The following is a 23,316-nucleotide window of genomic DNA, read 5'->3' as shown; positions in this document are numbered from 1 at the left end:
AAGAAACAGTTCATGTTATCAGTGTCCTCATCAGCATCTTGATGCTTTTACTGATTTCTGACAAACTGCTGATACTGAAGACTTCTTCCATGATAAGCATCCAAATAAGTTGAGCATTTACCACAAAATACCACTATAGAAACCGTTATATAATACAACTGTTGTCAATGCTGCTGTTATTAAGAAGAAATTAACCAATCAGAATCGAGAATTCAGCAGTGCTTTAAGTACAATGGTACAGATTTGTTCGTATTGGCATTTTTTTGTTCTTGTTGTTCTTATGACTAGATACAGGTGTAGTGGTTTAAATAGTAAAATGCTGAATATGCATTTGGTGCGTTACAGAAGAAGCTGATGGTCTCTGATACTCACTTCATAAAAATAATTAATGGGTTAATGGCATTTGAATGGACATTAAAGAAACATTAAAGTCATCTGCTCTAATGGAACCACAATATATGAAAGTAATTAATAAAGCAATCATTAAGGCTCATTGTAAATGAGATCATACTATTTTTTTAATAGTCTTTTTAATATTTCTAGTCAGTGAATTAGATCATTTCCTGGTTCTTTGACTGGCATGTCCTTGGCTGGCAGAGTTATGTGACAGACCTAATAGGAAGACAGTTATATGACCGACCTACTTTAACATGGAACTGCTCTCAAAGGTAAAATATAAGTCCAGAAAATAATAAGACTAATCTAATAAGTAATAAATGGTTCTAAGAAGCATAAAAAAAGCAATGTTTATAAAAAATAAAACCAAAAAAATATTTTTTTGATCCATTTATAGTTATTTCTGATGTTGAGGAATGTTAAGGTTAACACGTATCAACCGTTTCCTCACCATCCCAGGTCTCATTTATATAAAAATATATCTATATTTTTTTTAGTTTTCTCTATAACACATCACCAGTACCACTTTATCAACAACTACACGTGTTTTTAAACTCCATTTAGTGCCACACCAGCCCCAAGCTTTTCTTGACTAAATATAAATTCCCAGTCGTAGGCAATATCAAATGATATCTCTTAAACAACATGCTGTCTGTGGTGGGGATTCTTCTAGAGCATTTCGTACCTTTCTGTTTAGAATAATCATGCCAGGTTATGTAAAGACAGGATAGCATGACAGACCGTATTATGGAAGCAGGGTTATGTGACAGATCTAATAGGAAGACGGTTATGTGACGGACCTACTTTTGGAACTGGTTCTAAGGAGGAACTGCTTCCTGAAAATGTATCAATAGAAATGAAGTAAAAATAGATAAAGTATGAAGGAAAAGAGAGGCTCTGTGGGGAAGGTTTTATGGGTTACACTCTGTTCAGTCTGAAGCATTATACAGGTTGTTGCATTGCTTTGCATTTAATAAGGATGTTATATAAAAACTTATAAAAACACACATGTATACATAACTTTTTTGGGGGAGGGGGTGATTGACAGGGCAATCTGAGGTGGTGTAGGGTAGTCAACACTAGTTGTGTTATCTCCTACTTTAAGGTTACACAACCCGTGTGTGTCATTATATAAGTGAGCTACATAATGTGCCAATGGGAGGAGGCTTTGGAGGTCACGTGTGGTGTAGTGGGCGGGGCTATAGCGAGGTGTTTATTGTTATGTAGCTGGGTGGATGGAGCGCTTCTCCTCCCGGTTTACTGATCTTCATCTTCTTTTTTTTTTATTATAAAGCTGGTGACGATGATGATGTCTTATGATGATGATTATGTAGCTAAGGCGTGTCATGCTGGATGACATGGACTCTTCGGACTGGGTTTGGAGGGGCTTTCAGAATGGAAAGGCGACGCGTCGGAAAGCGGGGAGAAGAGGCGAAAGCGCGAGCGCGCAGGGTCGTGCGGAGGACAGCCGTGACCGGAGGAGCGCGTGCTTTCTAGAGGGACCGCGGGACCCACCGATTAGATCGTCGGCGTCGCCGTTGCGTGTCGCTCGCGCCTGAAACGTGACCGCGATCCACCGGTTTAACGCTTTTGTCTCGTCTGGCCGGTGTGTGTGTGTGTGTGTGTGTGTGTGTGTGTGTGTGTGTGTTGAACCACAAGACCACGTCCCCCCCCCATCAAGATCAATGGTTCTACAAGTGGCGTCCCGTGTAGCGCAGACCCAGGTGTGTGTGTGTGTTGGAAAGAGAAACAGCGTGAGGTAGGGAGATCTGGATTGTGAAACATTTACGTAATTAATAGGCGATTAAAGAAGGAGGGAGTGCGCGTGCGATCCGGTTAATGACCTCACGATTCATTAGGGCGTTTGAATTACACTTGTGACGTCACTCTGCCCTGGACAGCATGAGGGAGGTTGCGTTCGGAATCGTCACCAAATAAAACCTGGGACTTGGACTCGCTCGGTTTTGTTTATTATTTATTCCCGTGTTGAAATCATAGAAACATTCAGTAAAAATGGACACCGGGATTCAGAGTTCCGCGGAGCATTTCGGGCGCGAGCCCAGCGCCCCGGGTGTGTGCGCGGAAATGCTGGAAGTGGCTGAAGAGGCATGCCGCGCCGGGGATTACGAGCTGGCCGTCGAGATCTACTCGTCCCAGCTGTCCGAGCTCCACAAGCCCGACCGGGGACTTTGTCTCCGCAAAGCGGACGCTCTGGCCCGCGCCGGGCGGATCGCCGAGTCTCTGGACTCGTACTGCGTCGCCGCGGACCTGCAGCGGCTCCGAGCGGAGGAACTGCGGCCGCTGGTCGAGAGCATCGCGCGCTCGCTCCGCGCCAAGGAGCCCCCGCAGCCGGCGGCCGCCACCTGCTTCGACCGGGACGAGCTCGATGACGGTGGCGGCGGCCTGCACGATATGTTCTCGTGCCGAATCTGCCGGGGTCTGCTGTCAGAGCCCACCACGCTCGTGTGCGGCCACACGTACTGCAAACGGTGCTTGGAGGACACCGTGGTCCACGAGTGCATGTCGTGCCGCGCCAGTCTGAGCGGATCAGGGTGCACCAGCGGCCTCCGGGCCAACGTGATCCTCAGCGGCCTGCTCGACAAGTGGTTCGAGGCGGAGAGTAAATGCAGGAGGTTCTGGCTCGAGGGGGAGAGCTTGTGGAAGAAACAAGAGCTGCAGGGTGCCCTGGAGAAGTATAACCAAGCTGTGGAAATAGGTAATGGATTTCAGTGATTGATGATGTACACGTGTGTGTGTGTGTGTGTGTGTGTGTGTGTGTGTGTGTGAAAACCTGCAGCATGTATTGCTTGACCTACTTCTCCTGGTAACAGTTATAAAACGTCTAGAAGGGCTTTTAGGACATTTTTCTAAAAATAACTTGTGCCCTCAAATTTACCAGACTAGATCACACAGCATCCAGTCCTTCATGATGCCCCTTTGTTATAGCTCATGTGTTATGTTATGCATCATCCACCTGTTGAATGGACTTTATTTCAGGAGCAGACTGTGGCTTTGCAAATATGTGCACAGGAGACATTAAATAAGTGTTTGACTATTAAATAAAAACCAGTAGCAGACACTTACAGGAAGGGTCCAGACAGAAGGTAGTAATTATAGTAGCGAGTAATTAAAGTATTAATATGAACTACAGATATGTACTCCTAGGAAATAGCCTGCACTGAGCCTGTCTTCATACGTGGGTCAAGGCCGGAAAGGTTCTTCATGCATTTATTAAAATAAATTTATATATATTAGAGAGCGATCGAAGGGAAGAAAGAGAGAGATTATGGATATAGATTTTATAGATAGATAGATATTTTTTAAAATTGTTGTATACAGTATTGTAGGTTTTTTTTGTACACTTACTGCTACTACAAGTGATAATAATTTCAATATAATTATAAATTCACTGTAATTATTTCAATTAAAATATTAATTGCTTATGATTTATTCTTGAATTTCTGTTTATTGTATGCATTTTGTCTTTAAATTTATTACATCAAATTCATTTTTTATTTATTTTTTATTATATTTTGAAAAGCCTTTCAGCATCCAACCCATACAGACTCATCTAATTTTAGCTTTAATTATGCAGTGTCAGGAGAATTCAAGTGTCAGGATCGTGTTGATGTCCCATGACTTGATTCTTAATAAAAAAGTAAATGAGGTCGTATAGGTGCTTCTTTTAAATCATGATTTGAAGGGGGTCAGTGCAATGCTGGGGTTAGCAGAGGAATCTGCTTTCTATTCAGCATGCCTGCATCCTGTTTCTGTCTGCTAGCTGCTCACGCCTGACCTAGTTCAGCCCATCAGGCCCTATATTCTGACCCGTTTGTGTAAGGGAGATGGGTGGAAGGAGACGAGAACTCTCATGCAGTTTGAGTAATGGTAAATACACAGGAAAAAATATGTGACTAGCATTTCCAGCAATGTAAGTCTGGATGTTTTTTTTTGTTCAATACAGATCAGATGCTTTTAATTGTCTCCAGGGCCCTTATTAGACAGATCTGTATCTATACTTAAAAAAAAAAAAAAAAATTATTTTTTTCAGGGAATTGAATAGAACAAAAATAATGACTGTGAAATGTACTGAAGAAAATAAACATCGGTCTATATTCAGCCACATCACTACAGAACAAGAACACGGCGTTCTCTAAAATATGTTTTTCTGGCTCACGTAAAGCGTCCTCTCTCTCGTTTAACAGCGTCATGCTTTCCAAGCGAACGTTTCCGCCAGTGAAGCTGCTTTTAAAGATAGACAGTCTGAAATTCTGTCAACATGAAGTATTTGATTATGCACCTTTTTTGAGGGGCCTAGTCAAAGTGGTTAAGCAATCGAAAAACCGTCTTTAGTCAAAATGTTTAGTTTAAAGTCTGATTACTTTAACTCACTTGAAATGAGTATTATAAGATCACTAGAACATTCAGAATTTCAATATAATTATAAATCCCCCCTAAAAGAAAACCTGGGAAATATTCACATTTGAAAAAACCAAAACAAAAAACCAACGATGCTGCAGATATCTCTCATATCCTTACGTCTATTATAAATCAGGGCTTTCCTGCTTGGCTGTCAATCAATTCAGAGATCTCTACTGAAGTTCCTTCGAAATTACAGACTATACCCTAGTGTGCTATTGTGCAGCTTGGGACTTAGCCTTTCTGTTCTTCCTGCTATCGTTTCCTCTTTTCACTAAAGGAGCGTGTAGGCGTTCATATTGGCGCGTTCGCCTCATCTAATCTCTCAACATGCGGACGAAGGCGGCCAGTGAGTAAACACATAAGCTCAATTGACACTCGGCGCTGGAAAGCAGCCCGACTGTGGGATTCTCAAATTTTGAACATGACAGCTTAGCTTTAAAAGCAACCGGTCATGTGCCTAGTCACAGGTTTGCACATTAGTTACGCTTCAACCGGGCGTTCGAGGAAAATGCAACGAATAAACAATGGTGGGGGGATTTGTATCTTTTGTTTTAGAAAAAGTGACGGACATCGATAGATGGCGTATGAAATGTCATATTTTGGAAACTTGAGAATTGATCTGGTTCCTGTTAGGATGCGCTACATTTCTGAAGTACATTTTGATCCAAGAAGCTGAACGGCTTAAATGAGTTCTCAATATATTGTTTGCTCTCTGTTCATTGTAGTAACACAATGTTCCCTCTAGAGCCAACATTGTGTTTTTGGTATATCTGGTATAAAACAGGGTTCAACTCTAAACAAGCTTATGTTACATAAGGCCAGGGTCTTATCATGAGCTGTTTGATCTAACTTTACCCTTATACCATATTAAAACCTGATGCTTAGATAAGATGTTCTCACACCGGCCAACCCTGTTTTTTTTGGGAATGTGTAATGACAGTGAGGCTCTGAAGTAGTAAACAGGTCCTTGTGGTGAAGCATTAGTGAGCTCCAGTATCTTACAAAAGTGAGTACACTCCTCTCATTTCAGCAACCATTTTAGTGTTTCTTCTCGAGGGACAATACTATAGAAATGAAACTTAGAAATATTTCAGAGTAGTCAATGTGCAGCTTGTATAGCAGTACAGATTTACTGTCCTCTGAAAATAACTCGACATACAGACATTATTGTCTAAAAAGCTGCCAACAAATGTGAGCAAACATGTTAAAACTGTGTCCAAAGTGTCAATATTTTGTGAGCACCACTGCTTTAATCATCCTGGGCATGGAATTCACCGGAGCTGCACAGGTTGTTGCTGGGATCCTCTTCCTTTTTTTCCATAATGACACCACGGAGCTGCTGGATGTTAGACACATGATGCTTCTCCACCTTCCGTGTGAGGAGGCCCCACAGGTGTTCAATAGGGTTCAGGTCTAAAGACATATTTGGCCACTCTATCACCTTCACGTTCAGCTTCCTCAGCAAGGCAGTTGTCAGCTGTGTGTTTTGGGTCGTTATTATGTTAGAAAACTGCCGTTTGGCCCAGTTTCTGAGGGGAGGGAATCATATTCTGCTTCAGAATTCCACAGTACATGTTGGAATCCATGTTTTTCCTCAATGAACCACAGCTCCTCAGTACCAGCAGCACTCATGCAGCCCCAGACCACGATGCTACCACCACCATGCTTGACCATAAGCAAGACACGATTTTATCTAGTTTAGAAGTCTCATCAGACCACAGGACATAGTTCCAGTAATTCATGCTCTTGGACAGGTTGTCTTCAGTAAACTGTTTGCAAGCTTTGTCTGTTTTTTGATGCAACTTCTGCTCCTGACGCACAGCACAAGGACTTAACTTTTTTGATGGACCCTTGTGAGGTCTGTTCCAAGTGAAACCCGTTTTGGAAAACCTCTGTATGACCCTGGCCACTGTACTGTAACTCAGTTTCAGGGTGTTTCCGATCTTCTTATAGCCGAGGTGAGAACAACAGTTCAAATTCTCTAATCCTCAGAGAGTCTTTGCCATGAGGTGCCATGTTGAACATGTGGTCAGTATGAGAGAATTGTACTCAAAGCACCACATTTACGTTTCATTTCTATAGTATTGTCCCTTGAATATATATATATATATATATATATATATATATATATATATATATATATATATATATATATATATATATACTAAAATGATTGGTGAAATGTGAGGGGTGTACTCACTTTTTGCTCACTTTTTGCTCCCTTTTTGTGAGACACTGTATATGCTGGGATTATGTTCTGGATATGGATGAAATGTGCCATGTGTTCATCTGAGAGATTCCAACTGGTGACGAAAGAAAAGGAAAAAAACAAGAATAAATGATAAACAATGAGGGCAGATGCTTCTGGACATATGTGTTGCTTACTCTGTGGTATGTTTACAAATTTCTGAATAATGAAAACCTCTAAATCCAAACACTTTAAACCTAAAAGGCACCAGATAGTTATGCAAATTTCAAGAAGAAGCGTAAACTGTAATAAAGGTAACATGTAACTGATGTGTCCTTTATGATTGTAAAACCGATTTTCTTTCTCTATTCTTCCACAGCGTCCTCTATCGCTAGGTTGCTAGCACAGCGGGCTGAGCTGAACATGGACATGAAGAACTTCAACCAAGCAATCCATGACGCAGATAGTGTGTGTCGGCTTCTACCAACTTCACCAAAGGTAAGAATATAGACGAGGAGTGAAAAGTTGGAAAAACTCCTCCGCCAAGATTACGTGCATGTGTTGGTCATTTTCCTGTGATGTCTAGAACTCCCGTTCAGTTGCCTGCCACATTCAAAGATCAAGTGTTCTTCAGTCAGACTAAAGCCAGGTGCACACTGCGAGTTTGGCCAAGAGTTGGTTGTATGCGACAAATTTTAAAATGCCAAAAGATTCCTATAATCCTAGGCTAAAATCTGTAGTCTTTGATGGCTGGTTTTAAGGGTTCACCGACAGCATGTTAATGGGCGTTTCGATGGTTTTTGTCCTCCGAATAAATTTTGCCAGTTTCAGAAGATTTCCGAAACGTTCCTGCAGTGTGACTTCTACAACGAACGTCAAACCGAGAACCAATAGGAGCGCTGAACCCGATGACGCAATCAGCGCAAGAACTTTAAACCACCTCAGGGGAAAAGTGGAAAAGTTTAATGAGGATTTTATTGTTAAGGCATTTCTTAAACAAAAATTAACGCCACAGGTCGTTTTTGCTTGCTGCTAGTTACCATCTGTGAGATGACGTGGGTCTGAACGCATTGTACACTTGGGTATAGTCTGCAATTTTGAGGGAACTTAAGTGGAGATCTCTGAATTGATTGACAGCCAAGCAGGAAAGCCCTGATTTTCTATAGACGTCACGGCTCGATGACGTATAAACTCAGACGAGTCTTTTTCTTGTGTGCACAGTGTGAGCCCGACATAAGCCTACTTAGAAAGAATTAACAGTCGTTTTTCATCCCAACTGAACTACTTCATGTGTTCTTGTTCTCTCTCTACAGTACCTGATTGCACATTGTTATAACCTTACAGCAAAATCATAGAACTGGATTTTAGCTTAATACAAATGAAACGCATGTGGTGTATAGGATGATGTGAAAAATGATTTATAAATACGTGTTGAAGCAAATTGGATGTATTAGCCAAGAAACCACAATGACGGAAATTGTATTAATTTGCAAAGAAAGAAAGAACTGCAAAGTAAATGAAAATTAGCACTCGATTTTCCTATAACAGCACATTATTTCTGGCTGAGTATATAAGAATATTAATACTAAATTATAATATAGTTGATAAATATATTTGACCGGTGTTTGGCTAGATTTTCGAGCATTGCTGTGGAGATTTGTGTTCAATCCACTGTAACAGTTTTGGTGCGATCAGCCTGGGGTGCAGTCAGCATTCCATCCTGAGTTCATCTGCACAATCTCTACAATCCATTCAAGGTTTTTTTCATTAGTCTTTGCTTTCATTAGTCGCCATGTATTTGCTTGATTTGGGCGCAGAAACGTTGTCACGCTAGAACAGCTTTAGCTCTCTTTGTTCCGGTGAAAGGAATTTCAAATGCAACAGCATGCAAGGTCTTTACAGTGGTGTGTCTCCAAGTTTGTGGTAACAATTTGAGGAAGAGCCACATATGGTTGTGTAGTTCAGGTGTTAATAAATGGTAGGCCATATAGTGTACACATTTGTCTGATGTCACATTGCCAGGTCGAGCATTGTCCTGTTGATTTCTATTTCACTTCAGTTCATTTGAAACATTCTTGGAGAGACCCTGCTCAATCCAAGGGCATGTGGAATAAGTGGAAGAGGCTTTCATGATGTCAGCGAATTTTTCAGAACATTTGCCCTGATCATTCCAGATGACCCACAAACTGTTTTACTAGGGAGAAATGATGTGCCCCAATGCCCTTTTTTTAAAATGTTGGTATTTTTTAGCAAATTGCATAAAAGACAGTTTACCAACACAGTCTCCGCAGTAAATATTGGAAAATCAGGGCTTTTTTTCCCCCATTGTACACTAATGGGTTTGAGCTCAAAAGATGAATTAGACAATGAATCAGAATTTGAGCTTTCATTTCCTGATCTAAGACCCCAATATCTTCTGTGCAAGAACTGGACTTGCTGTTCCAATATTTTCGAATGATACTGTACAATATGCACCATATCAGGGTTCCCAATATTTCCAATGTGTGCAATTCAAAAAAGAATTTTAGACGTTTATCTATCCTATTCGTCTATGGCATTTGTTACTTGATTGACGTACGGGGAGGCCAGTCTGAGCTCTCTTCTTTTCTAACGCACAAGATAAGTGGCTTCACTTATTTATGTGAGGCCGCCTTTTCCCAAATGGAGATTATTAAATCCAAATCCCATTGGGCTGTGCAACCCTGGCTGACTCCTTTTAGTGCAAGGCATCAGATTAAGGTAGTGACCATAAATGTGTAAGGGTTCCTGCAAGGTATGCCAACATGTATAGCATCTAGAAAGTATACTCGGTGTGTGTGTGTATATATACTGTTCTTCCCAAAACTGCTACCACAAGAGTGGAGGCACTCAGTTGTATAGGATGTATTTGGATGCAATGTTTTTCCTTCACTTTGAACTTTTAGACCCAAACCTATTCCAGAATGACAATGCCCCTATGCACAAAGCCAGCTCCATGAAGATATGGTTTACATAGGATGGAGTCTTATGATCCGGTGTCCACATATGTTTTGTCAATAAAGCGTAATCTGATGAAAGAATGCTGCAGGATTTTGAGTCTGTGTAATAAACATGGCACAAGCCAAATGAGCACACAAATCACAAGGCAACTGATGAGGCAGGGAACGGTTTTAAATCTGTATTTCTGAATATGCAAATAAGATATGGCTCTTTCATGCACCCTGTGCTGTAGTAGTAATGGTAGTCATTGAAAAGGTGGCTGTAAATCTGCTAGTACTGAATGGAATTGCTGGTTGCTGTAATTCGGCCCAAATGATTTATGAGATATATATATATATATATATATATATATATATATATATATATATATATATTTTTTTTTTTTTTTTCTTGCAATACACTGATCATTTTGTTGTCACACTAATCTACGTTAGATCTCGTGTTCTCCGGGTGCAGCTGGGCATTCTTTTACTCCCAGTGTGCTAAATATTAAAGTAAAACATTGTCAAATGGGCAGCGAACCCACTCACGTGACTTTAGTCATATAACCAGTAATTATATTCAATTCTTTTCCATTGCCCTTTAATTCTTCAGAAGCTAAGTGAAGTTCAAATTGACTAGATACTAATTTCATCCTTTATAACATTGTTATTGTGTTTTTTGTATCATAGTTTTTCCACTTTGTCATTATTTTATTATTGCTGTAGTTCTGTAGGGTCACCACAAGGACACAAAAGCTCTTTATAACATTTTAATAGAAAACAAACCTGCACAACAATCAAGTTATATACATTTTATTTAAAGCTTATTACCTGAACTTGTTCAAGCTATTTTGATTTTTTTATTATAAGTATGTAATTATTCACACAGCATCTAATTTTACTTTATAGCCCTCTACAGGGTGATTCACCCTCAAGGCAAACATTGACTGACTGACTCGTCAAACTGTGTTTATATAAACGAATTTATAGTTTTCTATAGAGTACAATCGTAAGAAATGCACAAGAGAATTTCACAATTTGTAAGAAATTCTTTTGTACAAAAGCTTTGAAATGATTGTTCCAGGTCTATTATCACGTTTGAACAATTACAAATTGCAGCTTGTTCCACTGTTACTGTTTCTTTCCTCTTGACTGTTGTTGATCCGTTGCATCAGTCAAAGAATACAAGCATTATTGTGATTTTGTAAAATTATTTTTTGCCCCCAGGCCTACTACCTTCGAGCCAAAACGCTTTGCTGTGCAGGCCGCAGAGAAGAGGCATTACAGGAGTATTTTATTTGTGTAGCACTCAAGCCAGACTGGACATGTGTTAAAGCCGAGGCACAGAAGGTAAACTTGATCTTACATTTTTTCTATTGTCCCCCTTAACAAGCTTGATATTAACATTACTCCTTGCAGGTTGTAGTTTGTAATCTCACGCTGTTAAAAATGTTGTTTCTTCTCAGTGAAAAAAACATGGTCTTGGGTAATGGTGCACTTTTTTTCAGAGAACTGTTCCTAACTTCCTGCTTCTGTATTTTCTGCAGATCTTGAGCGAGATGTTTTCGTCTATCTTTCAGAACGACAGTCTGGTCACTCGCCTTCATCCGCTTCAAACCACAAGCTCATCCCCTCGCATTAAACCTTCATCACTCCTCAGCTCTCTTCACTTTCCTCTGATGAGGGACAGAGCAAGAGCTGGCTGCTCCAAAGTGCGTATACACACAAACACACTTTGAATTCATGTCAGTAACACATGATGGTGCACGGTGAAGAGCAAAAGCTTGTAAAGTAAAGTGAAGCAAATCAAAGATGATAAGGAAATGAGGAAGGAAAGACTCGAGTCTGTCCGTAATTTGTCAGGAAACCTCCAGTGCTTACCTTGAATCCTGACACTTTTGTGGTAGAAAGCGTAAATGAACAGCTTAACCTCTGTTACAAAGCATTTGCACTGGAGACTCCTTCCAAAAAGACCAAACATCTCCTCAAAGTAAAATGAACTGTATCAGTAACCACACCTTCTTTTTTTCCCCAATCCATGTGTGCAGCCGATTCCAACCAGATGAGGACAGATTCCCTTTTGAGTCTGGTTCCTCTAAAAGTTCCTTTCTCATTTCCATCCCAGAGTTTTTCCTTGTCACAGTCACCACTGGCTTGCTCATTAAGGATAAACTTAAAACTATAAGGCACAAATATTCATAGATCTCTTTATATCTTTATAAGCTGCTTCGGAACAATAATCATTGTTAAAAGCGCTATACAAATAAATATGAATTTAATAGAACCATAAAACACCATGTGTAAGTTGTTACTATGGAAACAACACCAGCAGAGAGTGTGTTCATATCAATGTCACCGGTAGCAAATGAATGAAACCCTTTTGACCAATCAGAATGTTCAAGTAGCATAAATGGTGAAAAGGTGTATGTTAGGATGGTAATAATTAGAACTGTATGTGCATCTACATGTCACTCTTTATATTTAGTCTCAATGTTTGCACTTTTTGTATAGTTACATAAAGATAAAAAAATAAATTTCCTCAGCATAGTGACACTTGTTTACGGTGTACGTGTTTTCTCCTCACAGGATCCTGCGCTCAGTAGTAATAAAGCTTGTGAAAGGTCAAGCTCCTTGTCCTCAAATCAGCCAGAGAGCAGCAGAGAAGAATCCAAAAGCCTGGCAGCTGTGCTCTCCTCTTTCCCTGTAGCTCCTAGTGTTAAGAGAAAGTGCTTGGATGATGACAGTGCCTTTGTGCCTCCCAGCAAGATTCTCAAAGCAGGTATGTGCTGAAAAATACAGTTGTGACATTTTACTAAATGTTGGACTGTACGGTTTTAGTTATGAACTCTCGATGTCCTGAACGTGAGCTAGACGTTGATAGAATGTTCCTGTGCAATTAAAAAAGTAGGCAATTTTTTCAGTTTAGAATTAGGTTTTTTTTTATTATTATTTGTAACTTTCTTTTAACTCCTGCTTTTCTTTTCCTTCATCCATTCACATGGTTTTTGACACATGCAATGTGTACAGATACATTTTGTACCTTTTAACTACTTCCTGCACACGTTGTGTAACTGTACCTAGTGTTATATAGTTAAGGAACACATTTGTCGCATAGTTTTCGCATGACATCGCGCTCTGTCCTAGAACATTCCGTCCTACAAAAGCGTTATTCAAAACATTATCGCGTGGATTATTCCGACTAGAATTACCGGATCGAATGTCTTTGTTGCTCTTATTGCTGATCGCATGACTGCTTGTGCATTCTGCCATGCTTTTCTGCTCACCATGGCTGTAAAGAGTAGGTATTTTCACAACCTTTCTTGTTTGCCTCAACTTATTTGATTTTTCTCCTCTGACCTCTCTCTTATGAACGAAGGGTTACGTCTTACAAATGAGCGGCTCACTGCATATTATTCACACCATTCTGTGTATTGTGTCTAATCTTGCTATGGTCCCGAGAGATTGAGATTGAGAATTGTAGTTTGTAAAGTTTTGGAAATAAACTGACGATTAGGAATTATTAGGAAAGAGGCAAAATAGACGCCCCAAAATGTGCGTCAGAATATTAGAGATCACCCGATAGTGGATTTTACCGATAGCTAGGTCGGATCATACTTGCTGATAACTGATTAATCGTCCTATAGTTTTTAAAATGGATAGTGAATTTTTTTTTTTAAACACCATTTCATGTAAAGTAGTAGAACTTTTTTACAAAAATAAAGAAGAAACTTTACTGAATCAAAGAAAATGTGCTAAATAAATATTGTGCTATAAATATAAAATTGATAAATTAGAAATAATAAACATAATCTAGTTCTCTCCATGCATCGTGCACTCTCCATGCAGCGCGTAGTCTCGTGATTAATCAGCAAAACAGATGAAAAATCAACCTCGGATAAAGAGGTGTCAAAGTTTTAACAGATGTAGCACATTTTCTTTCACCAGTTTCAAAAAAATCTCAGTTTTGTGGTTCTGATGTCAAACACTTGTATTCTTCAAACACAATATGCTTCATGAAATGGTTATATAGATATTGTGTGTGTAAAAACATAGATGGGGGAGTGAAGGGATTTATTTATTAAATTTTTTTGAAGTAAAAAATTTTTTTATTATGCATTGATTATTAATCATGCAAACAGATAGTATTCACCATACTTACCAATCATATTCAATGGTTTCTCTTTCCATCTTTTTCTCTTAGATCCATCCAGCTCCTCACAGACAACTCCTGTTCCACACGGGGCGAGGATAGTGCCGTCTCATCTTTTGGACAGTGCGGATATGGAATGCTCTCTGTGCATGAGGTAACCTCATTATTGTTTGTGTCGTTTTGTCTTTTGAGTGTGTAACTGTATTTGTATCAGTTTTTGTATCTATGTACTTGTGAGTTTGTCTTTGTATCTGTTTTTTTGTGTCTTTGTCTTTTTGCCCTTGTGTCGTCTTCTTTGTTTATTGCGTGCACCCACACACGTACACGCTGTCGCACTTTAAATAGTGGGAGATGGGAACAGTGTGTCCCTGAGAGTCCATTAAAGAGCACTGACGTTTGCTGATCATGCAGCAGCTCTCAGTCAATGTCTCTGTCAGCCAGCAGCTTCATTATATTTAAAGAAAAGAGCTTTATCATGTACACAACGTGCTCAGTGCACAAAAACACGCAGCTAGGTTTCACTCGACAAACGTGCGAATATGTTTGTAAAGCGTTTCTACATCTCTTTGGGCATATCTGTTACAACGGTGAGCCATTGGGGGTGTCGGGCTTCGGTTGTACCGGAAAGCGAAGAGAATGGATTGCGATGATCAGATTAGAGTTTTTACTTTGCAGTTAGTTGATCGCTTTGAAAAGAAAAAACTGTCAGGGTGCCATTTTTAAAGGAGTCTGAAGGCTGTGATGGCATACACACTACAAAAATTATCCTCCTAGTGGTGTGTTCTGCAGAATGAGCGTCATAGATGGGATGTGCAGGTTGGCTCCACGTGTCTGAGCAAGCACGTGTTCACTGGTTGGTAGTTGTCGGGCGATTGGAAAGAGCTGAATGGTGGGAGGGAATTGGCAGGTTGAGAGAAATACATACAGGTGTGTGTGTGGGGGGAACCTGAAAACAATCACTTCAGTAATACAATCCGCGAAGCCACAACGCAACGTCCGAATGCTCCACGTGACAACGTTTTGCGGAAGATTTTCTGGAACGGAATGTTCTCAGACAGAACACGATGTCGTTCGAAAACTATGCCACAAACGTGTTCTTTCAGCTAATTATAACACTAGGTACAGTTACACAACACAAGGTGACTAAAGGTAATCGAGTGTACTCTCTGTCCTCCGGTTTACTAGGTTGTTCTACGAGCCTGTCACCACTCCCTGTGGACACACCTTCTGTCTCAAGTGTTTGGAACGCTGCCTGGATCATAACCCCAACTGCCCTCTATGCAAAGAGAATCTTTCAGAGGTACTGATGTCTTCATACATGTGGGTTCCTCATTGTACATGTGTCCTGTAGCAATGCGTTTGATGAACAAGGAAGTTGGCTCAAAAGTACACTAGATCAGACAGTGAACAGAACGTTCGTATATTGAAATGTGTGTTTATTTCCTCCCCACTTTCCGCATCTTTTCCGTACTTTTTAGCACAATTGCACAACATGTTGTATACACTAAGGTGTTGTAACGAATTTTCATGGTTTCCAGTTGTTGTTTAAGACAACTGTCAGTAATGTTTACTATACTGCAGCTATAGCAACCAGTCTTCATTCGGAATTTAGGATTAGCAGCAAATGGGAACTTGAACCAAATCTCTCTCATGAAGCTGGAGGTATAAAGAGGATTTAGATATGATTTATGATTAAGTTTTGATTTATGTTCCACTTCCAGTTGTAATTCAAATCACAGGTTTATAGAACTGCATTATTGTTTCTATAGTAACAACTCGTTCTCAAAAGAATCTCTAAAGACCAAAAAAAAAAAAAAAAAAAGGCTGGTGAGCTGCTATAATGCAAGTGATAATAAGAACCAAGTGTTTTGTGGATTTTCTACAACATTTTACTTATAATTATTAGTGATTTTGTTAATGAAAGTCCTGTGGTATAAGGGGAATAAAACACTTTTTTCTTTTGTCTGGTAGTACGTACCTTTTTGTTGATTGTTGCTAACTGCGGACTGTGTAAACTCTGGGTTGCCAAACACCACCAACCTGATTAGTTTTGAGTGGAACGTGGAGTTACTTTATACACTTTGTATAGAGGGTTTAAGGGACAGAAATATGGTGAAATGCGAGTTCTCTCTAGGGGAGCATGCAACTCGGCTAGGACTCGAATTTAGTCTTTGCTAGATTTATTATGCGTTTAAACACCTCAGTACATCCTGTACCAATAGTAATTTATCATCCTGAAGCTAAAATCTGTTTTATAAGGTAGCTCATTATTTTTCAAAACACCACAGAAATGCACTTCTGGGTCCATCCAAGATCAATTCTGCAAATCTCCCTAAAAGTGAATCAATGTAATATTTTACAAAATTGATTCTCTCTCAAATAGACCTAGAAAGCAAACGTGTTATTAAATGATTGTTACTGATCATTTTACTGTCAGTTTTACATCAATACTGGGTAGGTACAGGAGAGTGGATATAAAGTGGACATTTCTATTCTATTTTTCTTGAAAACCGAATGGTCCTAAATCGGAGGTTTATAAATCCGAGGTGTTTCGCATACGCTATACTGCCATGTTCGAATACAGTGTACCCTAAAATAAAGGTGAAATGTGGTTTGGTCATTTCGTGACCCGTTGAATACCCATCGGATAGTCTGTGGTCCATTTTACCAATCAAATATTCTGTATGGGGTTCACAAGTAGCCATGCTCAGACCGCTAATGGTTTCATTATGCAAGTTATTGGCTCACCTTGGTTTCAGAATTATTTTAGATGTTGAAACGACGTGTTGAGGTACTACATATACTGTGTAAAAGGTAAAACATGAAACAGTAGGCATGTTTACATGCAGCATTGTGATAGGTTTAAAAGTCCAATCCGAATTAAAATGCTCCATATTAAACACCTCAATCGGAAAAATGCCCAAACTGAGTGAAATTGTAATGGTTCGAGAGGGGTGGGATAAACCTTTCTATAAACCGAACTAAATAAAAGATTCTGCCATGTAAACGCTTTAAACCGATTGTATACAAACCTTTTTTTTTTGTTACCGCTTTGATTTGCCATAAAACATTTTTCCGCACAGCTTCCGAGTTTGTATAAAAAACATCCGCGAAGCGCATTATCAGGGGAATTAGATTTTTGACAGTCTCTTCTTCTGGGGCCGTATGTCCTTCTACCAGTCCACAAAGGGTGAATGACTGCCGACTCGTACAAAAGTTTCTATTCCAGGTCACTAAAATCCAGCAATACAACCCGCTCCCACCAGTCCTTCCTATGGACCTTCTTCCACACGCTTCTGCTTTTCAGAGGTGGGATGGGTAGTACTGAAAAGCTACTTAGAGTATAGTTTTCTGCACCCGTCTTTTCCTCATACTTTCTAGCAGCAGTATGTCTACAAATTCACTATGTTGCTTGATTTAAGAGCAACACTTACATCAAAAGTAGCACGCGTAAGAAATAATGGAACTCCATGTTGACAGGAATAAAAAGTGCCAAACAGGACTACAGGCTTATGTGCGCATGTCACAAACCACCCGTGCATGTAAACACCATATCGGATTAGATAACGTCTCATGTAATCAGTACAACGAATCTTTCAGTTTGAACAGATTTTAAACTGAATGACGAAACAAAGCTTAAATGTAAACATGGTTACTGTGGATCGAAAGATTAAATGCTGATTGTTTTGGTTGTAATTGCAGTTTCTGGCCACAAGAGGGTATAAGAAGACCTTCCTGATGGAGGAAGTCATTCACCGCTACCTGCGCGAAGAGCTGGAGGAGAGGAGGAAAGTGCACGAAGAAGAAATGAAAGAACTGTCAAAGTGAGTCCAAACCTTCTTCTAACGTGTTATATACGTCCACATGTAGGCAGCAAGGAGGTTTTCTTATGTTGGGTGTCGTGTCTATGGATGCCTTTATTTTCCAGAGCACTGATATGTTTAAATAGACAAATAAAAACGACAGAGCCGTCTTTGTTTTTCCAATATACTTAGTTCCAGCTTATTAAACCAAGCTCAGTTCCAATAAAAGCTGCATGTGAGCCATAAGAATATTCTTGCCTGCAGTCCCGAGTGTGACTTTATTGGTGTGTCATGCTACAATAATCTTTTATATTACACTCTTTCACTCCAGCTTGAACCAGGAAGTTCCTATCTTTGTGTGCACCATGGCGTTTCCCACAATCCCTTGCCCGCTGCATGTATTCGAGCCACGCTACAGGCTGATGATCCGCAGGGCCATGGAGACTGGAACCAAGCAGTTCGGCATGTGCATTTCAGACGAGCTGAAAGGGTAAGTGGTGCCAAGGCGAAAATTTTTGTCTTGTCGTTTGTCACTTTTGATATACAACGACGACGCAGGACTGCACGAAACACTCAAAACGGTCAAGTAAATTTTTGTTTTGTTTGTCAGGTTTGCCGATTACGGTTGCATGCTGGAGGTGAGAGACGTGAAGTTCTTCCCTGACGGACGCTCCGTGGTCGATACAATCGGCATGTCTCGCTTTAGAGTGCTCAGCCATGGCCAGAGAGACGGATACAACACAGCCAAGATAGAATATTTGGAGGATAAAAAGGTGTGTGTGAAAAAGGTGTTTCAAGGTTTTTGTGTTGGTGAATGAGAAAGAGAGGAAAATCCCAAGCCTTCCTTCCATCCTGACGTGTGTATGTGTGTAACTCCAGGTGGAAGGAGAGGAATTGACCGAGCTTCTGAAGCTGCATGACTCCGTGTACGATCAGGCCACAGCCTGGTTCACGTCTCTGAAAGACAACATGAAGAGCCAGATCCTTAGTCACTTCGGTCACCTGCCTGCCAAAACCCCTGAGCCACAGGTAAAACTGCATTCTGGGATTTTATGACTTTTATTCCAATGTTTTTTTGTTTTGTTTAAAAAAAAAAAAAAAAAAAAAAAACACATTCTTTTATCTACACGGACTGTTACAAAGCTCTGACCCTGGAGTCGTCTTTCATAAGTGTTATATGAATGTCATATTGAAGACGATACATTAAATATGTGTCATCTCTTCATACCCACCTCGATTGTGCCAAAGGAATAGCCACCGATGCTGGCATGGCATTAAGCAATTAGCAAACAATTCGTTTTAGATTATGTTTTTCCCTCTTCATATTAGTTACATTGGCTAGTGTGAAAGCATGCTTATGTTTCAGGCTGCAAAATTTATATTGGGTTTCTGTTGCTTATCAAAATATCGTAGTACTAATTATACTTAAAAATCATGTGTAAATCTGGTTTCTAGTTAACAGTATTCAAAAACCGTCAACAAGCACTTTATTAGATATTTGGGGGGAAAAAATTTATTTATTCGTCTGCATGTCTGCACAAAAAGCATATCACCTGCTTTCAAACGGAGCTGAATTCAACCTTCTGAATGATGTAGGAACGACTGATTTGATTTGTGTTGATGTTTTTAGAGGAACCCCAGCGGGCCGGCATGGTGCTGGTGGCTGCTGGCTGTGCTGCCTCTCGAGAACAAAGCTCAGCTCACCATCCTCGCCATGACCTCACTGAAAGACCGACTCATCGCCATCCGCAGAGTGCTCATCTTCGTCAGCCGGAAGCGCCCCCGATGACCACGGTCTTCCTCGATCAGCACTGTCATAGTCACTATTGCTTCAGGAGCCACAAAGACAAAGGTAGCGGGCCACTGAAGAAGCTTGTCGAGTCTCATCATCTCTTCCGCGTACAGTCCGTGTTCATTTACAAAAGAAAAAAAAAACTGAATGATTTGACTGTAGCTAAAGAAAAAAACTCAAAGAGGAAGCCCTGTGCTGATAACCAAATGCTGTGAACATGCCACTCCTGCTTTGTGCCTCGTACATGTTTAAGGCCGACCAAATGCATCTCATGGGCTTCCGGTATTTTTTTTTATTACTGGTCCACTGGCCTGCTTGTGGTTCACAAATCATGTAATAGTTAAGCCTACACACCTTTTTGTTTTATTACCTCTTTTAAAAATAGGTCTCGCAAAACCACAAAGTCTTCATTAAGTTACCACCGCACATGATGCACGGTGGTGAAGATTTATTACAGCTTTGCTTGATCCCGGTTTAGAAAGAAATAAATGTGAAAGGGAAAAATGTCAATTCTGTACTTGTGCCAGCGTGTCATCTGCTGTCACTGGTAATTGCTCAATTGTTTGTGTTCCAAACATGTTTCCGTTAAAATACTTCAGCTCAGTAATTTGATCAAGAACACCAAAATGACACATTTCACAACCACCACCTGAACATATCTCAAATCTTTCTCGTTAAGGAAAAGGTCAGAGTTTGTCAACACGTTGTCAAAATGGCCACCATTCTCCTGCACAGTCAAATTGTCCAAAAAAATATAAATAAAAAGCCATTTACAAGTGCTGATTATTAAAATACAAACGACAGTCAAGTCAACTCATAGAACAGATATGACCGAATGAATCCCCAAGCCACCACCACTACACACACACACACACACACACACACACACACACACACACACACACAGATATTAGCGTGAGATCAGTAGACAAGTGAATTTGACCTCACAACGAGAGACAGACTTATTTTCCTGTTCTAATTCCTTAATGTTTAGCAGGATTATTGGTTCTAAGCGGGTTATAAATGTAGGGGTAGGTGGGGTGCTGAGTGGATGGAATTGACATTCCCCCCCCCCTTCCTGTTCTCTTGTATTTCACTTCAGGAAAGCCTGTAGATTTAATAAAAGGTGAATGGTTTTCCCATAATGCAATTGGCATAAATTGTACTGAAATGTAATGTGATGTGTTACTGAAAAGCTTTAACTTTGATCTCTGATTGATTTATCAACTATATTTCGTTTACATTTTGCTTTTGTATGTCGTTCAGGCCAATTCAAGTTGCTGATTAAACAAAAAATATACTGTGATTTTCCCCAGAATGACTATTGCACAAGTATCACATAATAAGAAAACGCTGGTCATTTAGGTTCGGAAAATTGACTGTATCGATAATGCGAATGATTCCAGGTACTTTACAGCGTTAAATATAGAGTGTATTTGGCTTTAAATACGGATCATCTTTCACAAACATTCCCCAGAACCTTTTCTTATTGCATACGGTAGATGCACTGTGATGAAGTTAGCTTTATATGCATTTGGTCATTTGGGAGACGACCGAACCAGGAGCTGCCGGTGTCACTTCAGGATTCATGATTCGGTGATGAATAAAAAATGAACCACAAAGCATTGCACAACATAATGTCCTGTTTCCACAGAAAAATTATTGTAGCTCATATCATTCATTTTGAAGTTAAAGTCAGAACAGAGCATCTCTTTTACTTTCTTTCTCAGGTTGCAAAAAGAGTCTTTAATTCCTCATTTTTGATGGATTCAGCGTTGATCCCTGATCCAAAAAAAAAAAAAAAAGAAGAAGAAAATATCGAGTCCACTACTTTTACCTTGTAATTTCTATGCACCTTTAACTAATGTTTCTGTGCAGTGAGCCGTTTGTGCAACTTTACCTGTTGATAAAGGTTTGCGATTACGTGTGTACAGACAAATTCGAGGCCTTGGACTGACCATTTCTTTTATTTTATTCCTTTACGTTTTCCACTGTGACTGATTTCTTCCTTTTTTTTGTGTGTGTGTGATGTGCAAGACTCTTTGTGTAGCTCCTCTTTTCTCTTGTAGCATCTCCTCCTGGTTACTGCAAAAATGCTGCATTTTTATGTCGATTTGTACGTTCTGATGAAATTAAACTTATTTTATATTTTACATCAAAATTAGCCTGTGTTTGAAATCTTTTTTGTTTGTGTTTTCATGCCGTGCTTTTACTTTTTTACCTGGTTTTGGTTTTTGCTACTAAACTAGACATGTACAGTTTTGAGGTATAACTACATCTAACATAATATAACTTTGAATTATGAATAAATCAAAAGGAAATGGACTGAAATTGATTTTTCTGAATGATTTTGTTGCATTACTGTGACAAGACAAACATAAGTTTATGGTGTGTTCCTTCTAAAATATGCTAGAAAACTATGTAGCCTACATAGAAAATGTACTGGGTACGAGTTTGTATTGTGACGTACCAAACAAAACGTTATCAGGTAAAAATATATAAATTCTTCACTCAATAAAAGTGCAACTATGTGTTGTTCAATTCAAAAGACATCAATCTCAAATCACATACTGCTTTGAAAGAAATATTTGTGCCTCTTGTCAAGGATCAGGGAACTAGAGAATTAGCTACGGCTAACTGAAACAGCTTTAACATCTAAAATGTTAGCTAGTGTGCTGATAATACAAACTCATTCAATCCTTATAAACGGATCCAGTGTTCTGTATTGTTGAAAGATTTATGATCAAACTCTTGATGTCACCCAAATAAGGATGGGTTCCCCTTTTGAGTCTGGTTCCTCTCAAGGTTTCTTCCTCATAACATCTAAGGGAGTTTTTCCTTGCCGCAGTTGCCACGGCTGTTCATCAGGGATAAATACACACAATTCACTTTGACTGTTGATTTCTGTAAAGCTATTTTGAGACAATGTCTGTTGTGAAAAGCGCTCTAGAAATGACGACTTGATTCTATACAACCCACTAAAAGAGCACAATGGCTAGTAGCTAATCGTATAAACTACTTGTATGCTAATAGTTTGGTGTTCACATTACAACCTGTTTTAATAAATGCATAACCGTGAAAGCCATAAGATCTTACTGTTCATGACTGTTTTAATTTATAATGTGGGTTTTTTTCATTTTTATATTGTTTGTGTTAAGTTTCGGCAGCAGTTTCTATGAACTCCAGGAGAGTGCTTTAGCTCACACTCATTTTATAATTATGGAAATGGAAAGATTCAAGATAACAAAGTGATGCAGAGTTCAAGGTTAAAGGTTATAATCTAGTGTTATGCTAATTAGTTAGGTAGCACATCGGTGATTTAGCATAATAGCTAATAAATCATTAGTTTTATTATTAATTACCACATTAAAAAAAGGCCAGTTAGTAAATGTTGCTAATAATGCTAGCTAGAAGGTAAACCATGTTTGTTAAAAGTCTAGCTGCATAGTTAATCAGTTATAGTCGTAGCTTGGTGGTAAACCAGTTCATTTGTCCAATAGCTAAATAGCTAAATTGACATGTGAAAGTACAGAATCAATGCAATTGTACTTTTTTCAATCATGAATTGATATTTAGGCATATATTTTTAGCACATTAATATGAGA

The 23,316-nt window shown here is 39.4% G+C and overlaps 1 protein-coding gene across 3 annotated transcripts; it reads left to right on the top strand.

Annotated features, from left to right (window-relative positions):
• The first annotated feature begins 1,600 nt into the window (after positions 1 to 1,600).
• lonrf2 (LON peptidase N-terminal domain and ring finger 2) lies at positions 1,601 to 21,872 on the top strand. Of its 3 annotated transcripts, XM_046837357.1 has the most exons (13): positions 1,603 to 2,008; positions 2,121 to 3,112; positions 7,386 to 7,504; positions 11,194 to 11,316; positions 11,514 to 11,678; positions 12,553 to 12,745; positions 14,168 to 14,270; positions 15,302 to 15,416; positions 17,819 to 17,940; positions 18,251 to 18,409; positions 18,530 to 18,692; positions 18,799 to 18,948; positions 19,550 to 21,872. In XM_046837357.1, the coding sequence occupies exons 2-13, from the start codon at positions 2,410 to 2,412 to the stop codon at positions 19,706 to 19,708; spliced, it is 2,274 nt and encodes a 757-aa protein (XP_046693313.1). In that variant the 5' UTR covers positions 1,603 to 2,008; positions 2,121 to 2,409; the 3' UTR covers positions 19,709 to 21,872. The 3 variants fall into 3 exon arrangements, with proteins under 3 accessions (XP_046693314.1, XP_046693313.1, XP_046693312.1); XM_046837358.1 differs by having other exon boundaries at positions 1,601 to 3,112; positions 11,547 to 11,678; XM_046837356.1 differs by having other exon boundaries at positions 1,603 to 3,112.
• Positions 21,873 to 23,316: the final 1,444 nt, after the last annotated feature.

The sequence above is a fragment of the Silurus meridionalis genome, chromosome 24 (assembly GCF_014805685.1).
Source record: "Silurus meridionalis isolate SWU-2019-XX chromosome 24, ASM1480568v1, whole genome shotgun sequence".
In the NCBI taxonomy this organism is placed as follows: Eukaryota; Metazoa; Chordata; class Actinopteri; order Siluriformes; family Siluridae; genus Silurus; species Silurus meridionalis.
This window is presented reverse-complemented; position numbering and strand designations above follow the sequence as displayed.

Coding starts and splice junctions, on each gene's coding strand:
- lonrf2 (XM_046837357.1), top strand. CDS start 2,410: ATGGACACCGGGATTCAGAGTTCCGCGGAGCATTTCGGGCGCGAGCCC. Junction 14,271..15,301: donor GAATGCTCTCTGTGCATGAG/GTAACCTCATTA, acceptor CCGGTTTACTAG/GTTGTTCTACGAGCCTGTCA. Junction 18,693..18,798: donor AATATTTGGAGGATAAAAAG/GTGTGTGTGAAA, acceptor GTGTAACTCCAG/GTGGAAGGAGAGGAATTGAC.